Source organism: Thrips palmi, unplaced genomic scaffold (assembly GCF_012932325.1).
Source record: "Thrips palmi isolate BJ-2018 unplaced genomic scaffold, TpBJ-2018v1 HiC_scaffold_5, whole genome shotgun sequence".
Taxonomy (NCBI): domain Eukaryota; kingdom Metazoa; phylum Arthropoda; class Insecta; order Thysanoptera; family Thripidae; genus Thrips; species Thrips palmi.
The window spans coordinates 7,758,578-7,781,764 of NW_023144632.1; the positions used below are offsets into that span (position 1 = coordinate 7,758,578).

At 46.9% G+C, this 23,187-nt stretch overlaps 4 protein-coding genes across 4 annotated transcripts; 2 read left to right on the forward strand and 2 right to left on the reverse strand.

Annotated features, from left to right (window-relative positions):
• Positions 1–1,131: 1,131 nt before the first annotated feature.
• LOC117650508 (tryptophan 2,3-dioxygenase) lies at positions 1,132–4,431 on the forward strand. Its single transcript, XM_034393983.1, has 8 exons — positions 1,132–1,335; positions 2,576–2,730; positions 2,839–2,909; positions 2,998–3,063; positions 3,158–3,295; positions 3,392–3,863; positions 3,955–4,048; positions 4,123–4,431. Exons 1-8 carry the CDS (start codon positions 1,307–1,309, stop codon positions 4,301–4,303), a joined length of 1,206 nt encoding a protein of 401 aa, XP_034249874.1. The 5' UTR covers positions 1,132–1,306; the 3' UTR covers positions 4,304–4,431.
• A 134-nt stretch (positions 4,432–4,565) lies between these two features.
• On the reverse strand, positions 4,566–10,567 carry LOC117650507 (sterol regulatory element-binding protein 1). The gene is made up of 14 exons (XM_034393982.1): positions 10,389–10,567; positions 9,429–10,015; positions 9,163–9,328; positions 8,867–9,072; positions 8,515–8,781; positions 8,212–8,428; positions 7,868–8,058; positions 7,318–7,775; positions 7,046–7,235; positions 6,705–6,945; positions 6,282–6,607; positions 5,959–6,144; positions 5,734–5,869; positions 4,566–5,649 (listed from the first exon to the last, which is right to left on the reverse strand). Exons 1-14 carry the CDS (start codon positions 10,510–10,512, stop codon positions 5,435–5,437), a joined length of 3,510 nt encoding a protein of 1,169 aa, XP_034249873.1. The 5' UTR covers positions 10,513–10,567; the 3' UTR covers positions 4,566–5,434.
• Positions 10,568–10,875: 308 nt separating this feature from the next.
• Positions 10,876–20,841, forward strand: LOC117650816 (kinetochore-associated protein 1). The gene is made up of 37 exons (XM_034394418.1): positions 10,876–11,323; positions 11,414–11,661; positions 11,745–11,852; positions 11,934–12,057; positions 12,150–12,331; positions 12,435–12,634; positions 12,710–12,872; positions 12,953–13,157; positions 13,246–13,356; positions 13,442–13,606; positions 13,684–13,904; positions 13,999–14,218; positions 14,300–14,437; positions 14,536–14,631; positions 14,703–14,897; positions 14,980–15,104; positions 15,179–15,452; positions 15,577–15,673; positions 15,796–15,955; positions 16,045–16,226; positions 16,437–16,652; positions 16,727–16,854; positions 16,946–17,106; positions 17,189–17,346; positions 17,470–17,670; positions 17,782–17,894; positions 17,979–18,100; positions 18,185–18,413; positions 18,528–18,687; positions 18,772–19,029; positions 19,116–19,326; positions 19,433–19,609; positions 19,686–19,917; positions 20,038–20,149; positions 20,235–20,425; positions 20,509–20,592; positions 20,671–20,841. The coding sequence occupies exons 1-37, from the start codon at positions 11,192–11,194 to the stop codon at positions 20,722–20,724; spliced, it is 6,153 nt and encodes a 2,050-aa protein (XP_034250309.1). The 5' UTR covers positions 10,876–11,191; the 3' UTR covers positions 20,725–20,841.
• Positions 20,842–20,878: 37 nt separating this feature from the next.
• Positions 20,879–21,838, reverse strand: LOC117650826. The gene is made up of 5 exons (XM_034394429.1): positions 21,699–21,838; positions 21,547–21,626; positions 21,333–21,462; positions 21,137–21,220; positions 20,879–21,019 (listed from the first exon to the last, which is right to left on the reverse strand). Exons 1-5 carry the CDS (start codon positions 21,771–21,773, stop codon positions 20,879–20,881), a joined length of 510 nt encoding a protein of 169 aa, XP_034250320.1. The 5' UTR covers positions 21,774–21,838.
• Positions 21,839–23,187: the final 1,349 nt, after the last annotated feature.

A 23,187-nucleotide genomic window follows, 5' to 3' on the forward strand; every position in this document is an offset into this window, starting at 1 on the left:
CGTATGCGAGTCTTGTCACTTTGGCGAAGGTGAGAACGCGCCTCTCGGCTTTGGCAGCACAGCCCGCTAGTGCTGCTCAGCAGAGACCTCCGCGTACAGCCTCTGTCTCTCTCGCCCCAATGCGGAACGCGCCGTCATGGCCCACGAGTGCGAGGGAGACACAGCGACCGGAGTGATGTTTTTCGAAATCAGTCCGCAGTCGGGTGGCACGTCCAGAGCCGCAGAGGAGAGCCCCAGCCGCTCGAGCCCCTGTCGGTCCGGCAGATAGGCAGTCCCGCCGAACAGCGCTGCATCGCTGCGCCTCGGCCTGCCTACCTTCCATTACCATTACCATTACGGGCTGGACCGGTTTTGCTATGCGTATTGACAGAGCTTCAAGCGTCACATTGTGGTTCCCTCCAGATTACCGCCTCAGCCCCCTGCCCCCGCCCCCTCACCACTCGGCAAAACAACTCATGGTTGACAGCGGAGTCATATAAGCTGTTATACGCCCGGCGGGGGCGGCGCGGGCGGCGGGGGCGGCGGGGGCGGCGGGGGCGGCGTGGGCGGCGGGGGGCATGGCAGACGGCGAGGTGCGAATACCCGTCTTAATGGAATGACGGTGGCGTGCGGCCAGCCCTGCCGCCCTGCCGCCCTGCCGCCCTCCGCCCTACCCGGTGCAATGCGATCCCCGCGGACAGCACAGGCCGCACAGGCCGCACAGGCCGCACAGGCTCTGCGCTGTGTCACGCCACCCGGGACGGCTGAGTCAAGGCGGACCCAAATAAGCCCGAGATTTGCGAGAAGCCTTTTATGCGTTGTTGTAATTTTGGGCGAGTGGTGATTTTTGGTGAGGTCCGTGTTAGGGGTGGATCTGGGGAGTGATTGGGGCAGAGCGACAATGACCAGGAACCGGCCCAGATTCACCACGGTCGTTGACCCGCGATTAAATGAACGCGGTGTACGAAGTGTGCAACGCGGTGATGCAAACATCACACTTGATGCGGCCTGGGTGGTGACGGTGTGGGCGTGCCTGGAGACGCGTAGACGGAGCGGCCGGGACGAGGGGCGGCGGGGGTGGTGGTGTGGTGGGACCAGAGCCTCTACGGCCTCTAGCGGGCGGGCGGGCGGTGCGCCCAGTGCACAGTGCCGGCGGCAAGGCAAGACCTGGGCGACGGGCGGGACGGGCTCGGCCACAGGCTCGGCCAAAGGCTCGGAAAGGCTCGGCCACAGGCCACAGCGGGATGCGAAGCATGCGAAGCTATCAGTGTGGGCCGGGCCGTCGGGAAGGAAGCGTCGCGCGAGACTGACTGAGGATCTAGCGACCATGGCGTGTATATACAGCGGAAGCAAAAGGTAAGCGCACACCTTACTGATTCTTGGGGAGCCACAGGAGCATCGTTAAGTCCAGGATAATAAAAGTGAAAACTCTTGTTGATGCCAGTCATAACCGGAAGTTTCAAAGGCTTTGTGCACTTAGTCTGCTCCAAAAATAATGAAGTTGAATGAAGCACCGGCGGACAGTGTGTATGACAGAATATTGTGCCATTCTTTCTACTTTTGTCGCGACACTTCGACTTTGCGACTGTGCCCAAATAGCATCACCTGGCCCTTTTCTGTTCTGTCCGAGCTCGGCCTTCGTCAGAGACCGCAGCTTGGGCTGGAGAGTGCCAGGCAGGCCATAGCGCCTTTCCACTGTAGACTAGCCATTCTTGATTGAAAGTTGAAAATCCAACGATGTGTTCGACGGCCCTTTAAGCACTCTCTGGGGCCAAAGCCCAAAGCAGGTTCCGCCGGCGAGGTTTGGCACGAATTTTGGCTGTACGGCGGCAGCGGCAGCTGTGCGGCGGCACTGGCGGCGAGGCCCCCCACGCCACGGCGTCGCCACGGCGTCGCCACGCCCACCGCCCCGACATTTCTTGTGCTTCCCGGCAGGGGGCTGTGCGCGTGCACCGGGCCGTGCGTGTGTGCGTGTGTGCGCGGGCCCCTGTCCTTGTGGCTCCTCCACCACGAGAGCTCCGTCATCAAGCCTCTCATAACATTGGGTAAACAAAAGCGATAGATTTGCATCATCGCCGTGCGAGCGCCCCTCCCCCCTTTTTCTTGTTTCGTGATAAGGCGCGGCGAGCCCCTTGTCGGACCAATCAAGACTCTTGTCAGGCGTTTTGTTGTTTGCTGGATGTGCGCTTCGCACAAGGGCGTGGGACAAGACAGGGGCGCAATCAGGCATGACATGACGAGAGTCGGGAGGGGCCATTGTATTGCCGGCGGCCTACCCACTTACCCACTGAGAGGAGGGGGCCTCGATTTTCTCCCTCGCTCGGAGAAGCGGGGCGGCAGCGGCAGCGGGTACGAAGGGTTGCCTACCCACCATTACCATTACCATTTCGGGCCCGACACATGCCCGCCTGCACTGCAAAACGAGACATGGCCGTCCTTACTAAGGTGACACTTTATCCCGGCGGGGAAGAGCCTCAAGCGACTACAAGCCCCCACTCACAGTATGGCCAGTCAGGGGCGCCCTGTGGAGCCGATGTTTACTCTGCAGCCCGTCGCCCGAACTTGAAGCCGCCCTCACCTTGTGATTGGCTCGCAGGGATGCCCAGGACGGGGAGCAGCAGCTGGGCGAGGAGGGCATGATGTACGGCGAGTACCTGATGCTGGACAAGGTGCTGAGCGCCCAGCGCATGCTGTCGCAACAGAGCAGCAACCCGGTGCACGACGAGCACCTTTTCATCGTCACACACCAGGGTGAGCGGCCAACAAACTCTTATTATTAACCGTGTATTATGCTTTTTTTCTGATAATTTTAAATAATTCGGCTCCGTCTGCACCTAATTCTCGTCATGTCCTTCGCAGCTTACGAACTGTGGTTCAAACAAATCATTCACGAGCTCGACTCGGTGCGGGCGCTCTTCAACAGCAGCGAGGTACGCATCTCCCGCGTGTTTGTGAGTGGGGGTGTGTGAGTGCGACGGTACGACCTCCATGGGGTTCACGGGCAGCTTCCTGTTCCAGGGCCTAGACGAGAGCCAGACGCTGGAGATCCTCAAACGGCTGCACAGGATCGTCCTCATCCTCAAAGTGCGTTCGTCACAAAAATGGCACAACCTTGACGACTAGACGGAACCTGGTGAGCGCCTCAGGCGGCAAGTCGAATCTCTGCTTCATGTTGCAGCTCCTGGTGGACCAGGTCATGATCCTGGAAACGATGACCCCCCTCGACTTCATGGACTTCCGGAATTACCTGTGCCCTGCTTCCGGCTTCCAGAGTCTCCAGTTCCGGCTGCTGGAGAACAAGCTCGGCATGAAGCAGGTGAGGCGTCGCCGCGAGTCGCGGGAGTATTCTGATAGTAAAGCAAAAGCGGATCCCTGACAATGACGCCGTCCCGTCCCGTCCCTCCGCCCCCAGGAGCAGCGCGTGCGCTTCAACCAGCGCTACAGCGCCGTGTTCGGCGACGACCCCACGGCCGCGGACGCCATCAGCCGGTCCGAGCAGGAGCCCAGCCTGGCGCAGCTGGTGCAGCGGTGGCTGGAGCGCACGCCGGGGCTGGAGGCGGAGGGCTTCGACTTCTGGGGGAAGTACCGGCAGGCCGTGGACCGGATGCTGGAGAAGCAGGAGAAGGCCGCCATGGACGCGGACACCGACATCCGCCGCAAGTTCCTCCTGCACGACGTGGCGCAGCGGCGAGAGGTCTTCGACAGCGTCTTCTCCCCCGAGACCCACGAGCTGCTGCTGCAGCGCGGCGAGCGCCGCTTCTCGTACCGCGCGCTGCAGGGCGCCATCATGATCACGTTCTACAGGGACGAGCCGCGCTTCAGCCAGCCGCACCAGCTGCTCACGCTGCTCATGGACATCGACTCCCTCATCACCAAGTGGCGCTGTAAGTGGGGCCGACGGCGCCGACCGCCGACGCTGCCTGTAGCGATGCGGTTCAACTTGCCACTGCATTTGTTGTTTTGTTTCGCCTGCAGATAACCATGTAATCATGGTACAGAGGATGATAGGGTCTGCACAACTCGGGACAGGTGGTTCTTCTGGATACCAGTACCTCCGGTCGACACTCAGGTGAATATTGGAAACATGCTACTTGTATCTTTTAAAACGCGTCTTATCAATGACTAGCTCTGTTGTTCTTTCAGCGATCGCTACAAGGTGTTCTTGGACCTATTCAACTTATCAACTTTCTTAATACCGAGGAACTACATCCCACCTCTGACGTCACACATGAAAATAGCTTTGGCCGGGTCATGGGGTAGGCCTTTAGCAGAAACATCTGAAGAAGAGCGCCTCATTGAAAGTTCAGTAGAAGCTTCAATGTGATGATGTGAACTGTTCCACTTTTCATTCATGTTTTCCGAGCAGTCGAATCAAGGTGTCCATCATGTGGACACTTTGGAGTTCAATTTTTTGGCGTTATGTGCCTTTAACAACATAGTAATTAATGTTAATGTCTGAATACTTTCCTCAACACCCAACCACTCGCTCGCAAGTCACTGTTCAACCTAACCCTATAGGGTCTGTGCTCTTGTTTAACTTCAGGTATAGAAAACCGGAATACACACAAAATAAAATACAGGAAAAGTAAATGTTACGAACATTTTAATAGACACCTCCCTCACTGAGAGAAAATAAATATGAGTTGAATGAGTAACATTTAAACATGAGAATTATGTAAAATTTACATATAAGAAGAGCAAAGCTAAAACAGAAAAAAAATACAGGCAACAATTTTTTTTCTAATGGGATGCTGGCTGTAAGAATGTAAATGCAACTGATTTGTTCAAAGTGAAATCTTCTTCAAGATTAAAAATGATGTCATATTTAAAAATTACACACACAAAAAAAAAAACAAGAAAAAAGTTGTTTGATGCAATTAAGTCAAGCCACCAACATTAACAGTTTTGACGAATACTTTTTTTCTTAATTAAAACAGAAGAACGTTACTTTTGATTGGTCTAACCAGTCTAATGACATCACATTGGCTGCAGTCTGTATGACATACTTATGTACAAAAATGACACAAAATTTTACTTACAACAATAATAAAGGTACAGCTAAAACTAGGTAGACTTCCAACTATTACAACATTTGCACATTTAATTAACATCTCTACAAACAAAACCAAAAATTCAAACAAAAAAAGCAATTTTAAATCTGTGTTTAGCTAACTATATGGCTAAACACGGAATGATACATATGCATGATTGAAAGACTTTTCAAATTATAAAAAAAAAACAGCTTTCAGTTAATAGAGAGAAAATAAACTAGAAAGGCATAAAAAGCCATACAATCAACATCACGCACACATAGACATATATACAAACTTACTCATACACACATTGCCAACCCTTAAAAAAACTACACTAAAGCCATGGACGAGACAGAATTCTTTTTGTGCATTTGTCTTTTTCTTTCTTTTCCAAACAACAAAAGCTGAAGTTGTGACGGAACTCAGGCCGCGTTGACGGTGGAGGTGAGGGACTTCATGAGCTGGTAGCACTCCTCCAGGCGCTTCTTGTCGCCGATGCGCTCCAGGGTCTTGGCCGCCTCGGCGAGCATGCCGGCCCGCTCTCCAGGGGTGGACAGCAGCGGCGCGGGCAGGTGCCGGCACGCCAAGAACAGCGCCGCGGCGTGCTCCCGGTCCCCACCCGCGTGCCGGTCTCGGTCTGCAACAGGCAAAATTGGCAATCAAGTAAATTCAATAAATACATTATTTCTTACGTTTTAGTGTTAGTTTGCTGTCTGCATACCTTTTCCACAAATAGGAGTGGCTCGCTGAGTCCTGTGCCTCAGACTGCGGTCCAGTAGCTGCTGCGTGCGTCCTGGAGACGCCCCAGCCATCAACCGAGCTGTGGCTTCAGACACAAACACCCTCGGCACAGCAGCCTGAAAAAGGAGAAAAAAGACACCAGTTTCTAGGGTTTTTCAAAAGTTTTTCTGAACATTTTACGATGAATGAATAAAACGCTGCTTACAGGCAACTGCTGAGCAAGACGTCTAAGGCTGCACACATCCCTCTGGAAGCCAGCAAGAACACACGGACTGACTGGCACTGGAGCGAGGTCGCCATTGGGCAACGAGGTCATTGAATCAGAGCTCTCCTGTTCCCACAAAACAGTGCGAGTCTCCAACAGCCAATCCAGAGCCACCAACTGCACAAGCTAGAAACAGATAAGATAAGATTATAGCAGAACTTGAAAACCTTCGCGGCCAATTGCGCAGTTTTTCTAAAACAAATAATCTTAGAACAAACTAGACAGAAAGGGAGTTTCCTAAGTTTAGGGAACCGTTTACGCACCAGCACCAGGTCGTTGGGTTGCTTGCAGCTCCAGTAGGCCAGGCTGTCCTCCAGGAAGCGGCCGGCCGCGTCGCAGAGGCGCAGCGCCTCGCGGGAGGCGCCCGAGGCCGGGCTCAGGTGGCCCCGCACCACCGCCGCCACCGTCCTCCGGGCGCGGAAGGCCATCTGCACGGCCCTGGCCACGGGGTCGGGCTGCGTCGCCAGCTCGTCGGGGAGCAGCTCGACGCGCGCGAACAGCCTCTCGGCGTGCGTGTCCTCCCCGAGGAGCCAGTACGCGGCCACGCCCACCACGGAGGCCCACCAGCGCGCCAACTCGTCCTCGCAACCTGGAACACCGTGGAACACGGCGTAAATGGGCAACCCCTGACAAAGCAGCTCCGGCGAGCGAGAGGCGGCAGCAGCTAAATTTATCCTATCACTCACTGGGAACCTGCAGCTGGCTCCGGGTCGGGAGCGCCGCGGCCGCGGCCGCTGCCGTGTCGCCGTCCACCATGTCCGTGGAGTTCTCGAGCAGCAACTGGATGAAGGTGAGGGCGTCGGGGGTCTGGGCGCGCCGGGCGGGCTCCTCCTCCGTGCTGGAGCTCGGAGTGCCGCCAGCGTCGAGGCGGCCGCCGGGCAGCACCAGCGTGTGCAGGGCCCTCTCCAGCAAGTGCTCGCGGTACTCCTGCAAGAGCGACAAAGACAGAGGCAAAGGCGAGCGGTGAGCACGAGTCGGCGAGTGGTGCATGCTGAGTGACGTCAGGGACGGTTCGACCGAAGCATACCCTCATGACGTAGGCGAGGGGGTCGCCGGCGGAGCCCAACATGCTGAATGGCGAGGACCTGGCGGGGTTGTAGCTCCACTGCTGGCTGACCAAGAAGCGGCAACCGTAAGGCGTTAGCAGCCACTGCAGGCGAGCTGGGACTGGATCGGTCGCTCTCAGGACGTGGCTGCGCGCCAAGGACAGGTAGCCCCTGTAACAAACGGCAAGATGGGGGTCGTAGAGGATTCATAAAAAGTTGGCAACTAGCTTGAAGAGAACAGAGCTTCAAATACCTGCACAAGGACTGAAATGAAGGTGCCAGGATGGTCTTGAGTCGAAGGGCATAGGCCACGTACATGTCAGCCAGTTGGTGGTGGGAGAGGGCCTGACCAGCAGCCTCTCCCAGGTTGACAGCACTCAGCGCCAAAGCCAGCCCAGCCACTTTGCCCGTGCCCACGGGCCCTCCGTCGTCCAAAGCATTCACACCATCGGACACAAGGTGGAGCTGATGCAGCCGATGATACACCAAAGCCAGTTCCCGGGCGCTTTGAGCAGATACTCTCTGCCCATTTCTAGAGAAAATTGTAGGTCCATTTCGAGAAAGCCACTGGCCAATCCATAAGCGATGCAAACATTGGCGTATTATTTGCCAAGCCACACAGCTCCATTGTTCAATTCGTGATGCCGGGAGAGGACGGCCTAAAGCCTGGAGACCGCGGCGTAACTCTTGTTGAGCAGAAATGTTCTCACCCTGAAAAAAGTTAGCTGAGTTAACAAAACTGAACATACAAAACTTTTTCGGCTGTTTGCAAATGAAATATGTATTCTGAAATTTCCATTTACCTTAATAAGGTTGAACTCTGCTTGCTTCCTGTGGCGCCAAAATGCTGTAGACGCTTTGGATGAGCTGATAATAGGGTCACTGAGGGCAAGCAGCTTGATAAGACAGGCTGTCAGCACAAGCAGATTGCTCATCCATAACAAGAGTGCTCCAGGACTAAACCAGCTACCATCAAACCACCCTTCAGAGTTATCTGAAATAGAAAAAAAGAAATTTCAAATAAATATTAATATATTTGACAATAATAATTATTAAGTTTTGCTAATCCTACTCGGGAAAAAATCCAAGGGGATCTGAGGGGACCGGAATCTTTTAAATTAATATGTGATGTGTATGGAACACAAACCTGTATCATGGCTGGACAGAATGCTTCGGCCTCTAGCATGAGACTCCTGAGAACTGAATGACCTTGCACCATGAATTGCAAGCCCAAGAGGGTTGAAAGCCACCACAGTCACCATGAACATACACAGCATTACACGAGATGTGTCAAGCATTCCTCGATGACTTCTATCACTTGATCCACTCATTGCGTCATCATCATCTTCATCTTCTTCCTTAAGCTGAAAAAAAATAACAGATAAGTACATGCAATAAAAATATTGATAATAATTTCAAAAATATGATTATTTGTCTTTTACTGATGTACCTCATTCTTTTTGGGGAAATAATCAGGAGAAGGAGGAAGTGATGCATCAGAATGAGAGTGTGGCGGTGACAGTTCCGGCGATGAAACGTCCGAGTGAGGAGGTGTAAATGATCCAGGAGGAACAATGGTTGTTGTGAGAAGGTCCTTAAGGTTCTGCTTCGGTGCATTCATCTTCAGCTGTAGATTTTCTTGCTTCAATCGATTATTTTGATTTTGTAGAAAACGAATGTAATCAATTGCTTTTCTGAGAATGGCAGATTTGTTCAGCTGGAGAAAAAGAGTTATTTGAGTCATACATAATGAAGAATCATAATTAAAATAAGGCATAAACAGTAGTTTAAATGATAGGTACCTTTGAATCTGGGCCCACAACCATATCTTTCAGTTCAATTATCTTATCATTGATGGATGTTCTGTATCTTCGCTCGATGGCATTGTGGGCACTGCGTTTTACTTCTTTCACCCTAGGTTGAGCAGTTTGGTTTGACGATTGTTGAGGATAAACAGAGGGCAATCTGTTAATGGCAACTTTGTCAGCATCCAATACCAGTGGAATACCTAAAAAGTAAAACTTATTAGAAAAAAAAAAAAAAAAAACTGACCACAGAAGGCAATGAAGTAATATTCTAAACAAATACTTCGATTTACCAGTGGCAAGAATGGTTCCACCAGAGGCATTAACAAATGTGTGAACAGGCTGACACTGTTGAGTTCCGTTGGGACTTGATGATGTTGAAGTGGTATACATCAGTGTTGTTGCTGGTATGGACACCAATGGCTCAGTTTTTAAGAGCTGTGCAGCTTGAACCACAACCTTAACAAACACAGGATCAGATAAAAATTAGTTAAAGCAAAACAAACCTGTTGCACATGACTAACATTTTTTAAAACTCAAATATCTATTTTTAATATACCTGGGGAACTTTGTCTCCATTGGGAAGCTGTCCAACACTTTGTAAGACGATCTGTCCTGGTTGTGATGTTGCAGGTGCAACTGGTTTCTGCTGTATTGCAGCTTGTTTCTTGATTTGAGTGGGTTTGGGGGATATTTGCTTCTTCATCTGTAGCTGCTGAGGCGGTAGAGCAAGCTGCTGCGACTGTTTGAGCTGTGCATGCAATGGTACAGCCAATTGTTGTGGATTGTTAGAAGGCTGCTGGTTCTGGAGTACTTGTGAAGGGCTGAAGCCCACAGGTCCTTGTTGAAGAAGGACAGAAAGACTGGGCGTTGGACCAGAGTTGATGTTGACATTGGGCCTTTGAGGTGGGGCAGGTGTTGGAACAGAATGAGCTGTCAACAGTGGGCTGTGCTGCTGTTGAGGCTGCTGGGAAAGCGGCTGATGCATCAAGAACTGCGATGTGGTTGATGCTGGCTGTTGAATTTGCTCTGGCTGCTGCATGTAAGCCAAATTGTTAGGAAGGCCCAAAAAGTCGAAGGTTCCATCATCCTCCATGGTAAAAGGGTCTGGCAAATCCGAAAGGAGGCCATTGTCAGAGAACAGGTCTGAAACACAAACAAATTGAATTTCAGTTAACACATGCTTCACAGTTTAGCACAAATAATAAGAGGAGTAAGTGGGGTCTCAAGAGCCCGAGTATGAATGTGAAGAGACTGTGCGGCTACAAGTAAAAGTCAATGTTTACATCAAACTGAGTGTCACCAGCTCAATGAGTCAGGTCATTATGTCAATATTAGAGCATGGGAGCGTGAGCCCTGGCATCAGAATGGACCAAGGTAATACTTGTTCCAAGATGTAAATAGAAGTATAGAAAAGCAGTCCTTTCAAGGTAAACAAGGAATAAACATAGTGCGTCACAGTGTCTAACAATGTTTACATAACCTATAAGATAGCCATAACAACAATGACAATGGTTACCATCAAGGCCCCCAAGTTCGTTGATGCCAAATCCGTCAACCATGGCAAAACTGTTGCCTCCATTCGCTTCAGACATGTCTTCATTGAGAGGAGGCCATCCTCCTACAATACCGCTGTCCGCCATAGCACGCAATAACGCCACATTGAGAACAACCAATCAGAGGCCAGTATTGGGATGAGGTGATTTTGCGTCACTTGTCCACTTGTCGTCTGCTCCGATCGTCATTTTATACCAACTCTCGAAAGACGAAGTCCCGCAGAGATGAAGTGGTGAAATAGTGTAATTTCCAAAGATGAAGATGGGAAAATACTTAGAACTATTAATTAGTGACAATTCATAACAATTTATAGATATGAGCTTGATAATTTCATCTTAAGGAACGGTCTTTATCCTTCTGTCCGGGAAATATCTCTCTAATGTCGTAGTCAGGCCTAGTCGAGTCTTACAATTTCTCTCCATTGTCATGCAAAAATTTATCTTCCATTTGCAGCTATAAGATGTGTTGCCATTAGCAAAGCCACCATCGCTTATTCTCTTACTGTGTAGCCTTCAGATTTTTCGAAAATTTTGGCATAATGACAGTGCGTAGGACCCGTACATCTCCCCCGTAAGTTTCTTATCCTGACGTTGTGAGCCGCTTGGCGCCAAAGCGCAGTCAAACTCACAACAAACAACAACTGGTTTGGATTTGGTTGGGTTTGGTTTCCTGGCCCAACTTATTTCAAGTGCCCTGGCCGTGACCTGAAAGTACTTAAGCAAGTGTTAGTTGTCCAAGGCTTATTACTTACACTCCCCCTCCGTTATGGAGTGGAACATTCGCAATGACTACGACCCAGGCGATGAGACACTGCACTTCGGTACCAGGGCCTACGCCGAAAGTGATGGTTGCATTTATGAAATCTCGACGGCTGCCACCTTTCAAAATGAAAATGATGTTGGTTTCTATCATTTGCTCTTATTTTTTAAAAATCTTTCTCTGGCCTGTGTTATATTGCTTTTGTCTATTTGTCAAATGAATGTGCAGGTTCCAGATACTCCATCCAGCCTCACTTTTGGATATATTTCCAATGGAGGAGTCTGCGTCTGTGTGGGCAACACCTTGACCGTTTTTGCAAATGAGTCGAGCTCCTCATCGCTCTTTAACTCCGCTTTTGACGGAGACATTGAAACTTTCACCTGTTCTCCGGATGGTAACTTTTTATTGGTTGGATTGAACAATGGCTACGTGCACTGTCTACATATCCCGTCCGAAGGAGAAGCAGTTTACATTAAGTAAGTGCTTTCATCCTGCCTATTTGGAATGATCAATTTGTAACATGAATACTTACAGAAATTTATATTTAAACTTTCCTCAGAAAGCTTCAAACCCAGCCCAGAGGAGGACGAATGTTTGTGAAATTTATTATCCACGAATCATGTCCACAAGATGTGTTAGTGGTTTGTGCATCAGGAATTGTTGTAAAGTAAGTTTTGTAATTAACATTTTCCTATTAGGTCTTTGTTTTTCAGTTTTTGTCCTTACTGTTGGCATTTTAAATTTTCAGTTTTGAGAATTTTGATTTTAAATTGATGCATTCTGTGCATTTGAGTGGAAATCCATCTGAAATGAAAGAGCTGAGGTCAAACATTTCTATTGCTACACTTTGTGGTATTAGCTCGATTGCCCCTGTAAGTAACTTTGCATGTGTGAAAGTTTTTGTAAAGATAGCAGAGTGTTTTGTTTGCCCATTTTGGTTAATTTTTTATCTGTTTTCTTTTAGATACGTTCAGCATCCAGTCTGATATTGAGGGACCAGATTACAATTCTTGCTGTTGGTGAGGGCATTGCAACACTCTCCACAGGTGTGAGCTCGACACCCACTGGTGACTCTGGGGAAGTAAAGTGGACGGACCACCCATCTACAACTACTTTAATCAAATTGCAAGCCACAAGTGACAAAAGGTGATAAAAGAATTTTTTTTCTACTCCATGAACACTTTTGATCAAAGATTTAATTTGTACTATGTTTGCATCAGTTTGCACTTATTCTATATACTCTTTCCAGACTTTTTGTTGCGCTTGATGCAACAGGTCAGCTTTTATGTGTGTGCCCCTTCACACTGATGACAGTAAAACTTCCACAGAAGAACTACAAGTCCCTGTTAGACTTCCAGCTCATTGGTGACAGTACATCTGAGGCTGTCATTGTTGCTGTGACTCCATCCAGTGATGAAAATTGTAACCTTTGTATGCTGTCCTTTTCAGGTATGTTAAATTTGTTTAACACTATTATGATAATATTGGCTCTGTATTGATCCTTGTATGTTTTGTTCCACACAGGTTTGCAAGAAAAATTTTCCCTTTCTGTTGGGCAACGGTGTTTTCTTATGGAAACAATGTGCAATGTTGAGGACATACCGTTCTTGGAACTTGGAATTGTTAAAGCTTCACAAGCTGCCACAGTATCTTTGAAGGCAGCAACTCAAACTAATCCCAATTTCAGGTACTGCATGCTTTTTTTCTGCTCTTAAACATTTCTATTTGTTTATTGTACTATACGTCTTATCAATTATTGCCTTGTAGGCTTGAGCGTTTGCTTACAAGAAAGAAGTTCGATGCAGCTGAATCTCTTGCTAAAAACTTTGGATTGGATATGTCCTCTGTTCATATGGCTAGAGCTCAGTGTTTCCTTGATCAAATGCAGCCTTGGAAAACAAACTCTCCTTATTCTTCTGAAGAAAATAAAAGCATCATGGGCACCTTATTAAGTGAACTTGATAAAATAAAGGTACTGGCTTATGAAATTTAGGCTGATATCTGATAATTTTATAATGATGTAGATAAACAAACTGTATCTCCCAAATTCTGTTTTGTAGGATCTGGACTTTATTACCAATTGCTGTGTAAATGCTGTACCACCAGATTACTTTGTTGCACATTCTCTTTTAGATTATGCTCAAAACCGTTTAGAGCAATTTTTTGTGAATGTAAGTTTGTTATCATGTTAAATCTTCTTATTGCACTGCTGTGTATGAAGACATCACAAAAGAATCACATGAGTGTTGCTTTCAGAACCCCGAACTTGAATCAAAAGTTTCCAAACTGTCTGCAAGTGTATGTGGTTCTATACTTCGCTTGGAAACTTTCAATCTGCTCAAATGCACCTGGGATGTGGATGAATGGTTGAAGTTCAGTCGTGCTGATCTTCTCAGAGATGTTCAAACCTGGATTAGACAGGTCTGTTTTTAAATTGAAAATTGCTATCAGTTTGAGTTTATTGTCCTGCTTGTAATGACTTATTTCATGGGATGTAGGGAGAGTTGTCAAAAGCCTCCATCATTTGGAGTAGACACAAATCATCTTTCAAGGACTGCCTCGCTGATGAATATATAGTCATTTATCTGCTTGAAGAAATACCTGCCTGGGTTCCTCTGGATAAAATCTTAGAGTGGCTAGTACATTTACTGCCCTCTCTTCTTGAAGTTCAGCCTGCATCCCTCCCCAAAGTTGTCATGTGGATGCTCTCAAAGATTTCGTGAGTTTCTTGCCCAACTCATTTGAACCATCAATGCCATTTTTATTTGTTTTTTGAATCAATGTAATGCCAATTGAATTTTTTTTTATTGCAGTGGTTTGGAAGACTCGCATCCAAGAGAATGGCCTAAAATTGGTTTGGATTATGCTGAAAGGATGTTGAATTTGATGGCCTCTCAAAAGATAGCCAGTCCTTTTCTTGGTGTGGAGGCTTCACCTCTGAGGCCACTTGTTGTACTTCGTTGTTGCCTTGCTGATTTACATTGTCTGCGTTCTAAATATTATATTTTTTTAACTCTTGAGGACTTAAGCCAGGTACTTTCATACCCTTGCTATGATTTCAACATTGCTTAGCATACTTACATTTAGCTCACTATTGTTGTTTGTCTTTTCCAGCCTCCAGAAGATGTTGCAATAACTCTTCTTGATAACATAGATGTTGGATTAATTTCTACTTTTATTACCCAATATTTAAAGAGCTTTGTCCTGAATCATAAACTTGATATTGATCTAATTGTCTCTACATATGTTAAGGTACACTATCAGAATTATTACAGATTGTTATGGGTGATAGCATAACTGTGATCTGGCGTACAATAACAACCACAACTTTGTATGATTTCATGCATCAGCTTGTTCTGCAATGTTCAAATGGAGAATGGTATTGGGAGGAGGCCCCATGGGAATTGAGGATAGCAACCTTGTTACCGCATATAACCAATTATAAGGTAAAAATCCTTGAGTTTGAACAGCACTGATGAAAATTTGTGTGTGTAACAATGGTTGTTGGTATGTTTAGATTCGTTTGGAGTGTATAAATGCAGCTCTGGAAGCGGCTCCATGCCCTTGGAGTTCTGTCATATCAGCAGTGGCAGAAGAAGGACTCAAGTTGAAGCATCCCTTGTCATCTTTGATTCGAGAGAAGCAAAAGCAAATCAGCACTAATCTCGTTCTTAAGAAATATGGGTTTAACATACATATTAATAAAATTGATGTATGATCATTTTTTAAAAGCATTCTCTTTTCTTATTTTAAAAAATATCATTAATGCAAGATGTTGAATTCTTTCATTACAGAGACAAGTGTTGCTCAGAAACATTGTAAAGCAAAATCATGCTGACATGTTCAGTGACATAGCAGAGCTGTCTCAGAAGTCTGTAGATGACTATGTTATTGTGATTCAAGAATTATTTTTTTTGGGGTATGTATTTCTTTTTTAATTAAACAATATCTGCACAACAGTAGAACATGCCTGACTTGGTTACATCTTTGCAGCAATGCTTCTAAAGCGCTTGAAGTGCTGAGGAAACTACCTGATACTATGATAGTGGAGGTGTGTCCCCAGATCATTCACACAGTGTCTTTGACTTTGGACTTACCTGATGTTAGTCCTATTGAAGAAGATTTGGACTTCATTTCTGCTGTTGCTATATGTCATGAAACAACAAGAGCCTCAAATCCGCCTGGGATTAGTAAAATTGAGGACTTAGATGATCCTAGAAATTTACCTCTTTCTATTAAAGAGATCAAAAACAGATTCTGTCTAAAGGTTTGTAAATTCAGTGAAGTTGCGTTTTATGATGTGACCAAAAACCTGCTTCAATGTCTTCATTGCTTTCAATGTCTTCATTACTTCTTACCTATGTGCTGCAATCTTGTTCTCCCTCTTTCAGAGAGATTTCAGAAAGTACTTGACTGTTAAAGAAATGGCTGATGTGCAATGTCGTGAAAATGCCTTAAAAGATATTGTTCAAGATCTATTGATTGAAGGTAAATTTTATAAATTGTTTTCATTATTTTCAGTTACTTAACTTTTATTTCTATTCAAAAGTTACCCCTTTTTATTTGTTAACATTCTGCTTAGGTTTTGATGAAATTGTGTTTTCTGTTAGTTGTAGAAAATGAAAAACCTCAAGAGAGGACAACTCGCATATACCGCAAGTCATCCTATGCTGCTCAGTTGTTGCTCCTATCTCCTGCACTGTCACTCACTGAAATAATTGAGCAAGCTATCAATTTATCAGACTTTGAGTTAGCGACATTTATAGTTGGGTGAGTCAAAAAATGTTTTATGTTGTTTTTTTTTGTTTTGTTTTAATTTTTTGTAAAAAAAAATTTTTTCCCTTTGTTTTTGTTTTTAGAGTTAACAATGATTTAAAAAATTTGTCAAGCTTTACTATCCAGCGACTAAGCCGGCTGCCCGCCCTCTTTCTTAAGAAGTTGCAATCCTTAGATCGCAAGGACAGGAATGTTGAACTCATCCAAAAAGCTTCCTCTGAAGTTTACAATCTGGTCTCAAAAGTTTGCAGTCATTGTGATTTGGGTAAGTAGGTTTTCAAATATTTTGGTTATTGCCTCTAGAAACAATAACACTGGAGCTTCATACATGGTTCCTATATGAAAATTGCTTCACCATATAGTTCAGGCCCAGGACTCTTGTGTGATGAAAGACAGGCAGATATTCTAATATGTGGCTGTATCCTGTTGATTGTTTCCATTGCTGATCCTTACTTATGTGTAAATTTTTTTTCAGACCTTTTGCGGGGTGTATCAAAAGTTTTAGGTTGGAGCAGGGTCTGGGACTTTGTGTCTGGACAGCAAGAAATTTCATTACTGGGGCAACGGGATCCATTGCAGCATTGGCGCTTTACACCTCTTTATAAAGATCCTGGTCTAGCTGGTTTTATGAGTGGCTGTAACTTAAATGAATTTTTATGCAATGCTTTCAGCTTTATCATTAATCCTGAAGGTATATGCCACTTATGTAATTTTTGTTTTTCATGTTAGTATAATAATATCTCCATTTAAATTTGTATAATTCAGTTTCAGGTGAAAATTTTGTTTCTGAAGTGACACAATCAATATCAAAACTGAGAAACGATCAGCATGATCTTGCTGTGGTTTTAATTTTGAGCCAACTCTTTTGGGCTATTCAAACTTCGTCAAAACAAGTATGTTCCTCAGTTTCATTTTACCTACCTGTAGTAATGTATTCTCCAATTAATTACTTATGTGACTTTGTTGCACCTATTACAATTTCAGGAGGTTTGCCCTGCTGTTGAAGAATCCCTTTATAAGTCTTGTGAAGTGCTGCTGTCCAAAGTGTCTGGGGCACGTCATTTTGACAAACATCTAGGTCTTAGCCTTCTGGCTTCTATGGGTCGAACAGCAGCTTTAAAATATTTGCTACATGTTAGCAAGAGGTACTTTAGCAATGCACTCTATTTTCTTCAATACCCCTCCCACTGTTTTCTTCAAATTGACACCTTACTTAATTCTTTGCAGTGCGCACATGGACTTTCAGAGGCAAAAGGCGTTGTCATTCCTAGGAACTATTGTTAGTAACTTATGGAATATGCCTGAATTGCACTCCCAATTTAAACTGATGTCTCTTCAAAGTACTTGGGGCTTACGTCTCTCTGAACTTGGCATACCAGCTAAAGGTATCTTTCTTCATAGGCTTATAGATGTACAAGGTCATGGTAGGAGGCGGTCAATCTCTCATGGCCGAACCTGTTCCTACAAGGTTGATTAAATCTCGTCTCGTCTTTCGTCTTGTTTTGCAGAATTGCTTCGTGCAAAAGTTGACACCGAAGTTGTAGTTCAGAAACTCATTGAATCCAAAAACGCAACACCTCATCTTTTAAGTGCTCTTTGTTCAGACTATCAGCTTGACTTGCAGGCAGCTCTTCTGCAACATCTTTGTTCTGTTTTGCTCTCTTGGGACCCAGAACCCATTGTCACTGTGAATCCAGATGGAACTAAAGGTTGGTTTACACTGACGTTTTCTTTTCCTCTATATGATGATTACCTCAACTCACTGTTGGGAAATAATCTGTGCCAGTTTATAACACTTTTGTGTTTCTGTATGTTGACAGACGTTATTCTGCGCAATACACATCAACAGTTGCTTGATCAATGTTGGGAGATACAAAAGCACATCAAAAACAAAAGTCTCTTGTGCACCACTGTAGTCTCTTCTTGGCCGAAGGTACATGTTATTTTCCTTTCACTGAGAAAATGTTTTATCAGTTCATTTTTTAATGAAATGACTCACTCATGTTCCAATGTTCAGGTAAATTTCTATCATCATGAGGTGTTCATTGTCATTTTAGACATATTAGAACGGCATGGTGTTGATGAACAAACTGAAAAAAGACTTGCTACAACTTTTTTGAAGAACTACCGCAGAATTAAGTGAGATCAGTTTTTATTGCTGTGTGATAATTTGGTTTTCTTTGGTTACTCTACTCATGTGAATCAAATTAACTTGTGTTGTAGGCCTCCAAATGAAGAGGAGGAGGAGTTCTGGTCAGAGGTCTTTCCATCATCTTTTGGCCTCCCTCCTATGTCCGAATTTCGGTTGCCTTATAGCCGTAAGCTGACTGATACCCCTCTAAAAGTGGTCAGGCATGAATTAAATTTAAATACCTACAAAAAATGGCTGACAGTTGCTGCTGCTTTAAACATACCGAAGGACAAGTTATGTATTTCAGCTGTGCACCAAAGTGTGAGTTCTCTATAATTTTACAATTATTATTTTATATTATTTTTCACTGTTTCTAAAAAAATTTCCTTTTTATTTATGTATAAAATAAATGTACAAAACTGTATTTTAAATCAGGTGACAGAAGAGTTTAGTGGCCACCAAAATAGTCTGGAGTGGTGTGGGACTTTGAAGAATGAGGCCATTTTTGAGTCCATTGCAGCCTGTGTAGCTGACATGGATAATATAGAACAAGCAGCTGCCACTCTTTACTTTTTCATGGGCAAAATTCCTGCTGGTTTGTATTTGTTGTTCAGTGCAACTTTGTTTCAGTACCTGATTACAGTATAATTATTAACGAGTGAATCTCTTTTGTTGTCAGGTTTGGATCAGGTAGCTGTGGCAAATTTATGTCTTCAGTATGCACAAAGTGTCTATGATCAGACTGGTGAAACAGAGTACAAGATAAAATTAGAGAAGAAATATATTCATCTTGCCACATTGCAAACCCTTCACATGTATGGGCTGGGTCAGCCATCTTATCTTCAGCTTGTCCGAAATCCAACAGAGCTAATCACAGCTTTGTATCAACATCCAACAATATTAGAATTGTGTAGAGGAACAGCATCCTATTCTCTTGGTATGTCCAAGAAATTTATTTTTCTTGTCACATAGGTATTCTTTTGATTGCAATTCTTAATTCCTTATTTGTTTCCTGTATTTCAGATATTAATACTGTGGTTGAAGAAATATGTCGACTACATAGCATCTGTTTGAAGACTTTGCACATAAATCTAGTAACTGAGTGGTTGCAACCAGACGTTCTTATGGATTGCAATTCATCAATGGATGAAGACTGCTATAGAAGCATTAATCGTAATAAGAAAAAAGATTATGATAACTCTGACCTATATGGTACTGATGAAAACATATTGCGGTAAGTAAATGTATTGTTTGGTTGGATCACACCATGTCTTTTATTACTTGCATGCTATCAGAGGGTAAAACAACTTTTCCTGATGCTGTTAAATTTTGTCACACAGAGCCCGTTATATTATGGAACATGGTGATGTTCAGGAATGGGCGTACTTCCTAATTGGTATTGTGTACCAAGGAGAAGCATGCACTGGTATGCGATTACGTGCAATGCAGTGTCTCTGCATGTTGACAGATGATGAGACCCTGGAATATCTTGCTGGAAGAACTATGTCCGACATTAGGTTAGTAAATAAATAAGTTTTTTCATTTCCTTTCTCAAAAATTTGTCTTGATTACATATATTTTGTTCACCTCCAGGAAAAAGCTACACTCATTGGCTTATTTGAAGGATCTTGAAATTCTTGGCCTCAGATACTCTGAATCTGGGTTTGACTCTTGTGATAAAAAGGAATTGGCCAACCTGATTTTGAGAACTCAAACTCAGAGCCCACGAGCTATATCTCTGGTTGTTCACCTGTGTATAGATTTTAACATTACGAATATGTCTCTGTGGAATGCTGTTTTTCAACAGCTGGTAGATCTGTCAATGGTAATAAATATCAAGTTTGCTCTACCAATGTTTTACCTTTGTATCATACATAATATTAGTTGCTACATGCTCTTGGCTTTGACCTACATGTATTAAAGATTTTGTGGTACTTTTTTCCAGATGAAGGAACTAGAGCAGGCCTTGTCACACACATCAGAGATGTATCAATTATGGACTGTACCTTCATACAGCAAGGCATGGAACCTACTGCTCACTTCTCCATTTAGAAATGGTATTTGCTTTTCTCCTGACTTGTCAAACATGAAACTAAGTCCATTACAAAAATAGATCACTGCGTATTTGATGTTGATTTACAGCCAGCTCAAATCCTGATGAAGAGCAGAAGTCGGCCATGCTCCGGTCTATAACTCTGCTTCCCTCCTGTCCTGTTTTGAAGCATGTTGATGTTGTTGGGGCTTTGGATCATTGCTTGACAAATCAAATGCCTGATATGGCAGCACTTCTGCTTCCTTTTGTTGACTATTCCTTGATGCTAGAACGACAAGAGGTATTGTGTGCATAACTTACAAACTATTTTTCTTCAGTTGTTTTTAGTACACTTAAATTCATATTGATCTTTCGCTATTTCAGAAAATTTTATCAATCAAGAAACAAGAACACCTAATTGATGATTTAAAAAAAATTTCTCATGAAAAGTGCATTAATATTTCAAAGGTAAGCATCATTCCTGCAATGCAATTCTTGTTTGTTTTACTTTTGAAGTTTCTGTTACTCATTTATCTTATCTTTCAGATTATAAACTTACTTTCGCCACAGACTGTTGAAGCTCCTTTGAATAAGATGTGATACTCCCTAACAAATATGAATTTTGCTAGGATTTTTTTTTTACTAAAAATGTTTTTTGATTTAAAACATTGTCTACTTGAAATCAATTTTATATTAATAAAGGCAAGTTAAGTTAAAGGGTGGCGTCGCTTCTCTTTGCCTCTGAGGTGATGCCTCACTCCCAGTCCCAGCTCGCCGTGGACGCGCCCTCGTGCGGGTCGTGCTCTGGCTCGCGCTTGCCCGTCACGCCCACGTACCCGACGACCTCCATGGCGACCTGGCCGACGGCGCTTGCCTCTTCGGCCGCCGGCACGGGCTGCCTGATGACCTCCACGATGTGCGCATGCTGCTCGGCGGCGCGCTGCGACGCCCGGCGCCGTGCGCTGGCCGCGGCCGCCATCGCCGCGACGCGCTCCCTGTCCTCCGGACGCACGGCCAGCGTCGCCGCGTCCACGTCCTTGACCGTGGCGGCGAAGTCGAACGTCGTCTCGGCGCGCAGCAGCCTGCCGAGCGCCACCTGCAACCCGCTGTGCTGTCCAGCGACCTGCTGTGTGCTCCGCAGTGCTCCGCTCCACCGGCTTGTGGCGTGTGCACAGTGAACCCTGCCCCCGCGCCTCGCCTCCACGCACCCTGAGCTGGTGGTCTGCTGGCCCCAAGGGGTGGTAGCCTGGAACTGTTTCGGCCTCGGTGTCGTTCATTCTCGCCAGCTCCAAGTCCGCCATCGCCGAGAACGTCTGCATGCGAGTCATCGGAGGCATCCTGGGTCCGACGTCATCCATTCTCCGATACGATCACTGCTCTTGTGGACACCGCCATCATTTACTTAGTAATTTTAGAACTCACTGAAAGGCATGCGGCTCGGCCAGGCTGGGCGGCTGCCGGAAAGCCTCCGCGTCTGCAGCTGAGGTGTAGTGGCGGTTACTCTGAAAGCATGGCGCGCCTTGGAGGCAAGGTCTAGGGTCTACGATTCTGCTTGACGCCGCATCTGCACCCACCTGCAGGTGCGAGGAGCTCCACTGGAGACTGGATGGTGTGTCCGTACTGTTCCATGACGTGGCCCGGGACGACATGGCTTGCTTAGACTGAAACTAGGGAGTCAATGTGAGAAAAAAGACTGCGCCGTGTCTAGTGCCATTGTCGGGGAGGAAAAGGGAGGGGGGGACGACACTGTAAGCAGACGCGACATTGAACTGAGTTCCCGGTCCGGTCGAGTCATTTATTTTTCTCCACCTATTTGTTGGCATTGGTAGCCCTTGCCACGTTGCCACAGGCTGCAGAGCTCGTTGCTCAGTCTGAGTGTTGGCCTGGTCGTCTTGCGTGGGCCTTGCGGTGCTGCTGGTCCACCACCTCGCACTCGGCCTCGCACCGCAGGTGGTAGACACGCCGCCTCGCCCGGCTCTGCGCGCGCTGCCGCGGTGGCCGCGACCCTCGGCGCGTCTTGTTGACATCCGGCGTTGCCGTCGCCGAGGCCGGCCCGGAAAGACCCGCCGCTGTTCTCCCGGAGGGATCGTCAGAGTCGGAGGACTCGGTGGAAGTGGTGCGGTGCGCCGGCCGGCGTGAGGATGGCAAGGGCAGCGCGAAGGGCAACCCGGTGCCGCTGTCGACAAGGAAAGCAGGGGTCAATCGGATCGGGCCCCGCCCAGCCCCGCCACTCGTCATGGTGCCGCCCGCCGCCGTACTCGAACCCACTTGGACGGCGGGGAGGCCGTCTTGGCGCAGTGGACGGCACAGTGTTGCTCGCTGCGCTGCGGCGCCACGGCTTGGGCAGCTTGGCACACTTCAACAGCCCTGGAGGTTTCGGTGGACGACTCAGCACCTGGCCGGCGTCTGGCCTTCCCCCGCGCATTCTCGTCCTCTTTCGTCTTGGTGCGTGTGCCTGAGGCAAGGCCTGAGGTGCCCGTGCCCAGGGTGCCGCGGGCAGGCCGAGGTGCGGCGGACTCCCGGACTGTGGCCACCCTCGCTCTCGCAGACCGCGCCAGCCTCGGCGCCAGCCACTCCTTGGGCACGGTGTCACTGTGGCAGCCGCAGCACGGGCACCGCGGCAAGGGCGCGTGTCCACTGTCGCTGCCGGAGCAGCTGCAGTCTGAGGCACTGCATTCGCTGCTGCTGCTGCTTCTCGGGTGGCAGGGCAGGACTTCCCCCGGCTCCAGGTTTGCTTGCCGCCCCTTCTCTGCAGCCTTCGGCCCCCTCGGCTGCGGGCGGCTGCTCCGTGGTCGTCTCGCGCCTCTACGAGGTGGGTCGCTCTCGGTGTATCGCACCGACAGGTCCAGCTCGAGCACGGCGTCGTCGCCGCGCTGCACCAGCGTGCCGCGGCCCTTGACGCGGCCACACAGCCGCCGCTCCATCGTCGCCGAGGCCACCGCCGCGGGGGCGCCCATCGCGAAGGCCTGCATCACTGCCGCTGGCTTTCCTCTTGCTGCTCCGCGCGGGCTGGGCGTCGTGGCGGGGCGGTATTGTTGGGCGCTGCCAGGCGCTGCGGCCCGC

Excerpts from the sequence above, each read along its gene's own strand:
- LOC117650508 (XM_034393983.1), top strand. The coding sequence starts at position 1,307 with ATGGCGTGTATATACAGCGGAAGCAAAAG. Across the intron at positions 2,910-2,997 it reads CGCTCTTCAACAGCAGCGAG|GGCCTAGACGAGAGCCAGAC; the intron begins GTACGCATCTCC and ends TTCCTGTTCCAG. Across the intron at positions 3,296-3,391 it reads ACAAGCTCGGCATGAAGCAG|GAGCAGCGCGTGCGCTTCAA; the intron begins GTGAGGCGTCGC and ends CTCCGCCCCCAG.
- LOC117650507 (XM_034393982.1), bottom strand. The coding sequence starts at position 10,512 with ATGGCGGACAGCGGTATTGTAGGAGGATGGCCTCCTCTCAATGAAGAC. Across the intron at positions 9,329-9,428 it reads ATGGAGACAAAGTTCCCCAG|GTTGTGGTTCAAGCTGCACA; the intron begins GTATATTAAAAA and ends GTGTTTGTTAAG. Across the intron at positions 8,782-8,866 it reads TTGTGGGCCCAGATTCAAAG|CTGAACAAATCTGCCATTCT; the intron begins GTACCTATCATT and ends CTTTTTCTCCAG.
- LOC117650816 (XM_034394418.1), top strand. The coding sequence starts at position 11,192 with ATGGAGTGGAACATTCGCAATGACTACGACCCAGGCGATGAGACACTG. Across the intron at positions 13,607-13,683 it reads TTCAAACCTGGATTAGACAG|GGAGAGTTGTCAAAAGCCTC; the intron begins GTCTGTTTTTAA and ends CATGGGATGTAG. Across the intron at positions 17,347-17,469 it reads ACTTGGCATACCAGCTAAAG|AATTGCTTCGTGCAAAAGTT; the intron begins GTATCTTTCTTC and ends CTTGTTTTGCAG.
- LOC117650826 (XM_034394429.1), bottom strand. The coding sequence starts at position 21,773 with ATGTCGTCCCGGGCCACGTCATGGAACAGTACGGACACACCATCCAGT. Across the intron at positions 21,627-21,698 it reads GGAGCTCCTCGCACCTGCAG|AGTAACCGCCACTACACCTC; the intron begins GTGGGTGCAGAT and ends CCATGCTTTCAG. Across the intron at positions 21,221-21,332 it reads CAGCAGACCACCAGCTCAGG|GTGGCGCTCGGCAGGCTGCT; the intron begins GTGCGTGGAGGC and ends AGCGGGTTGCAG.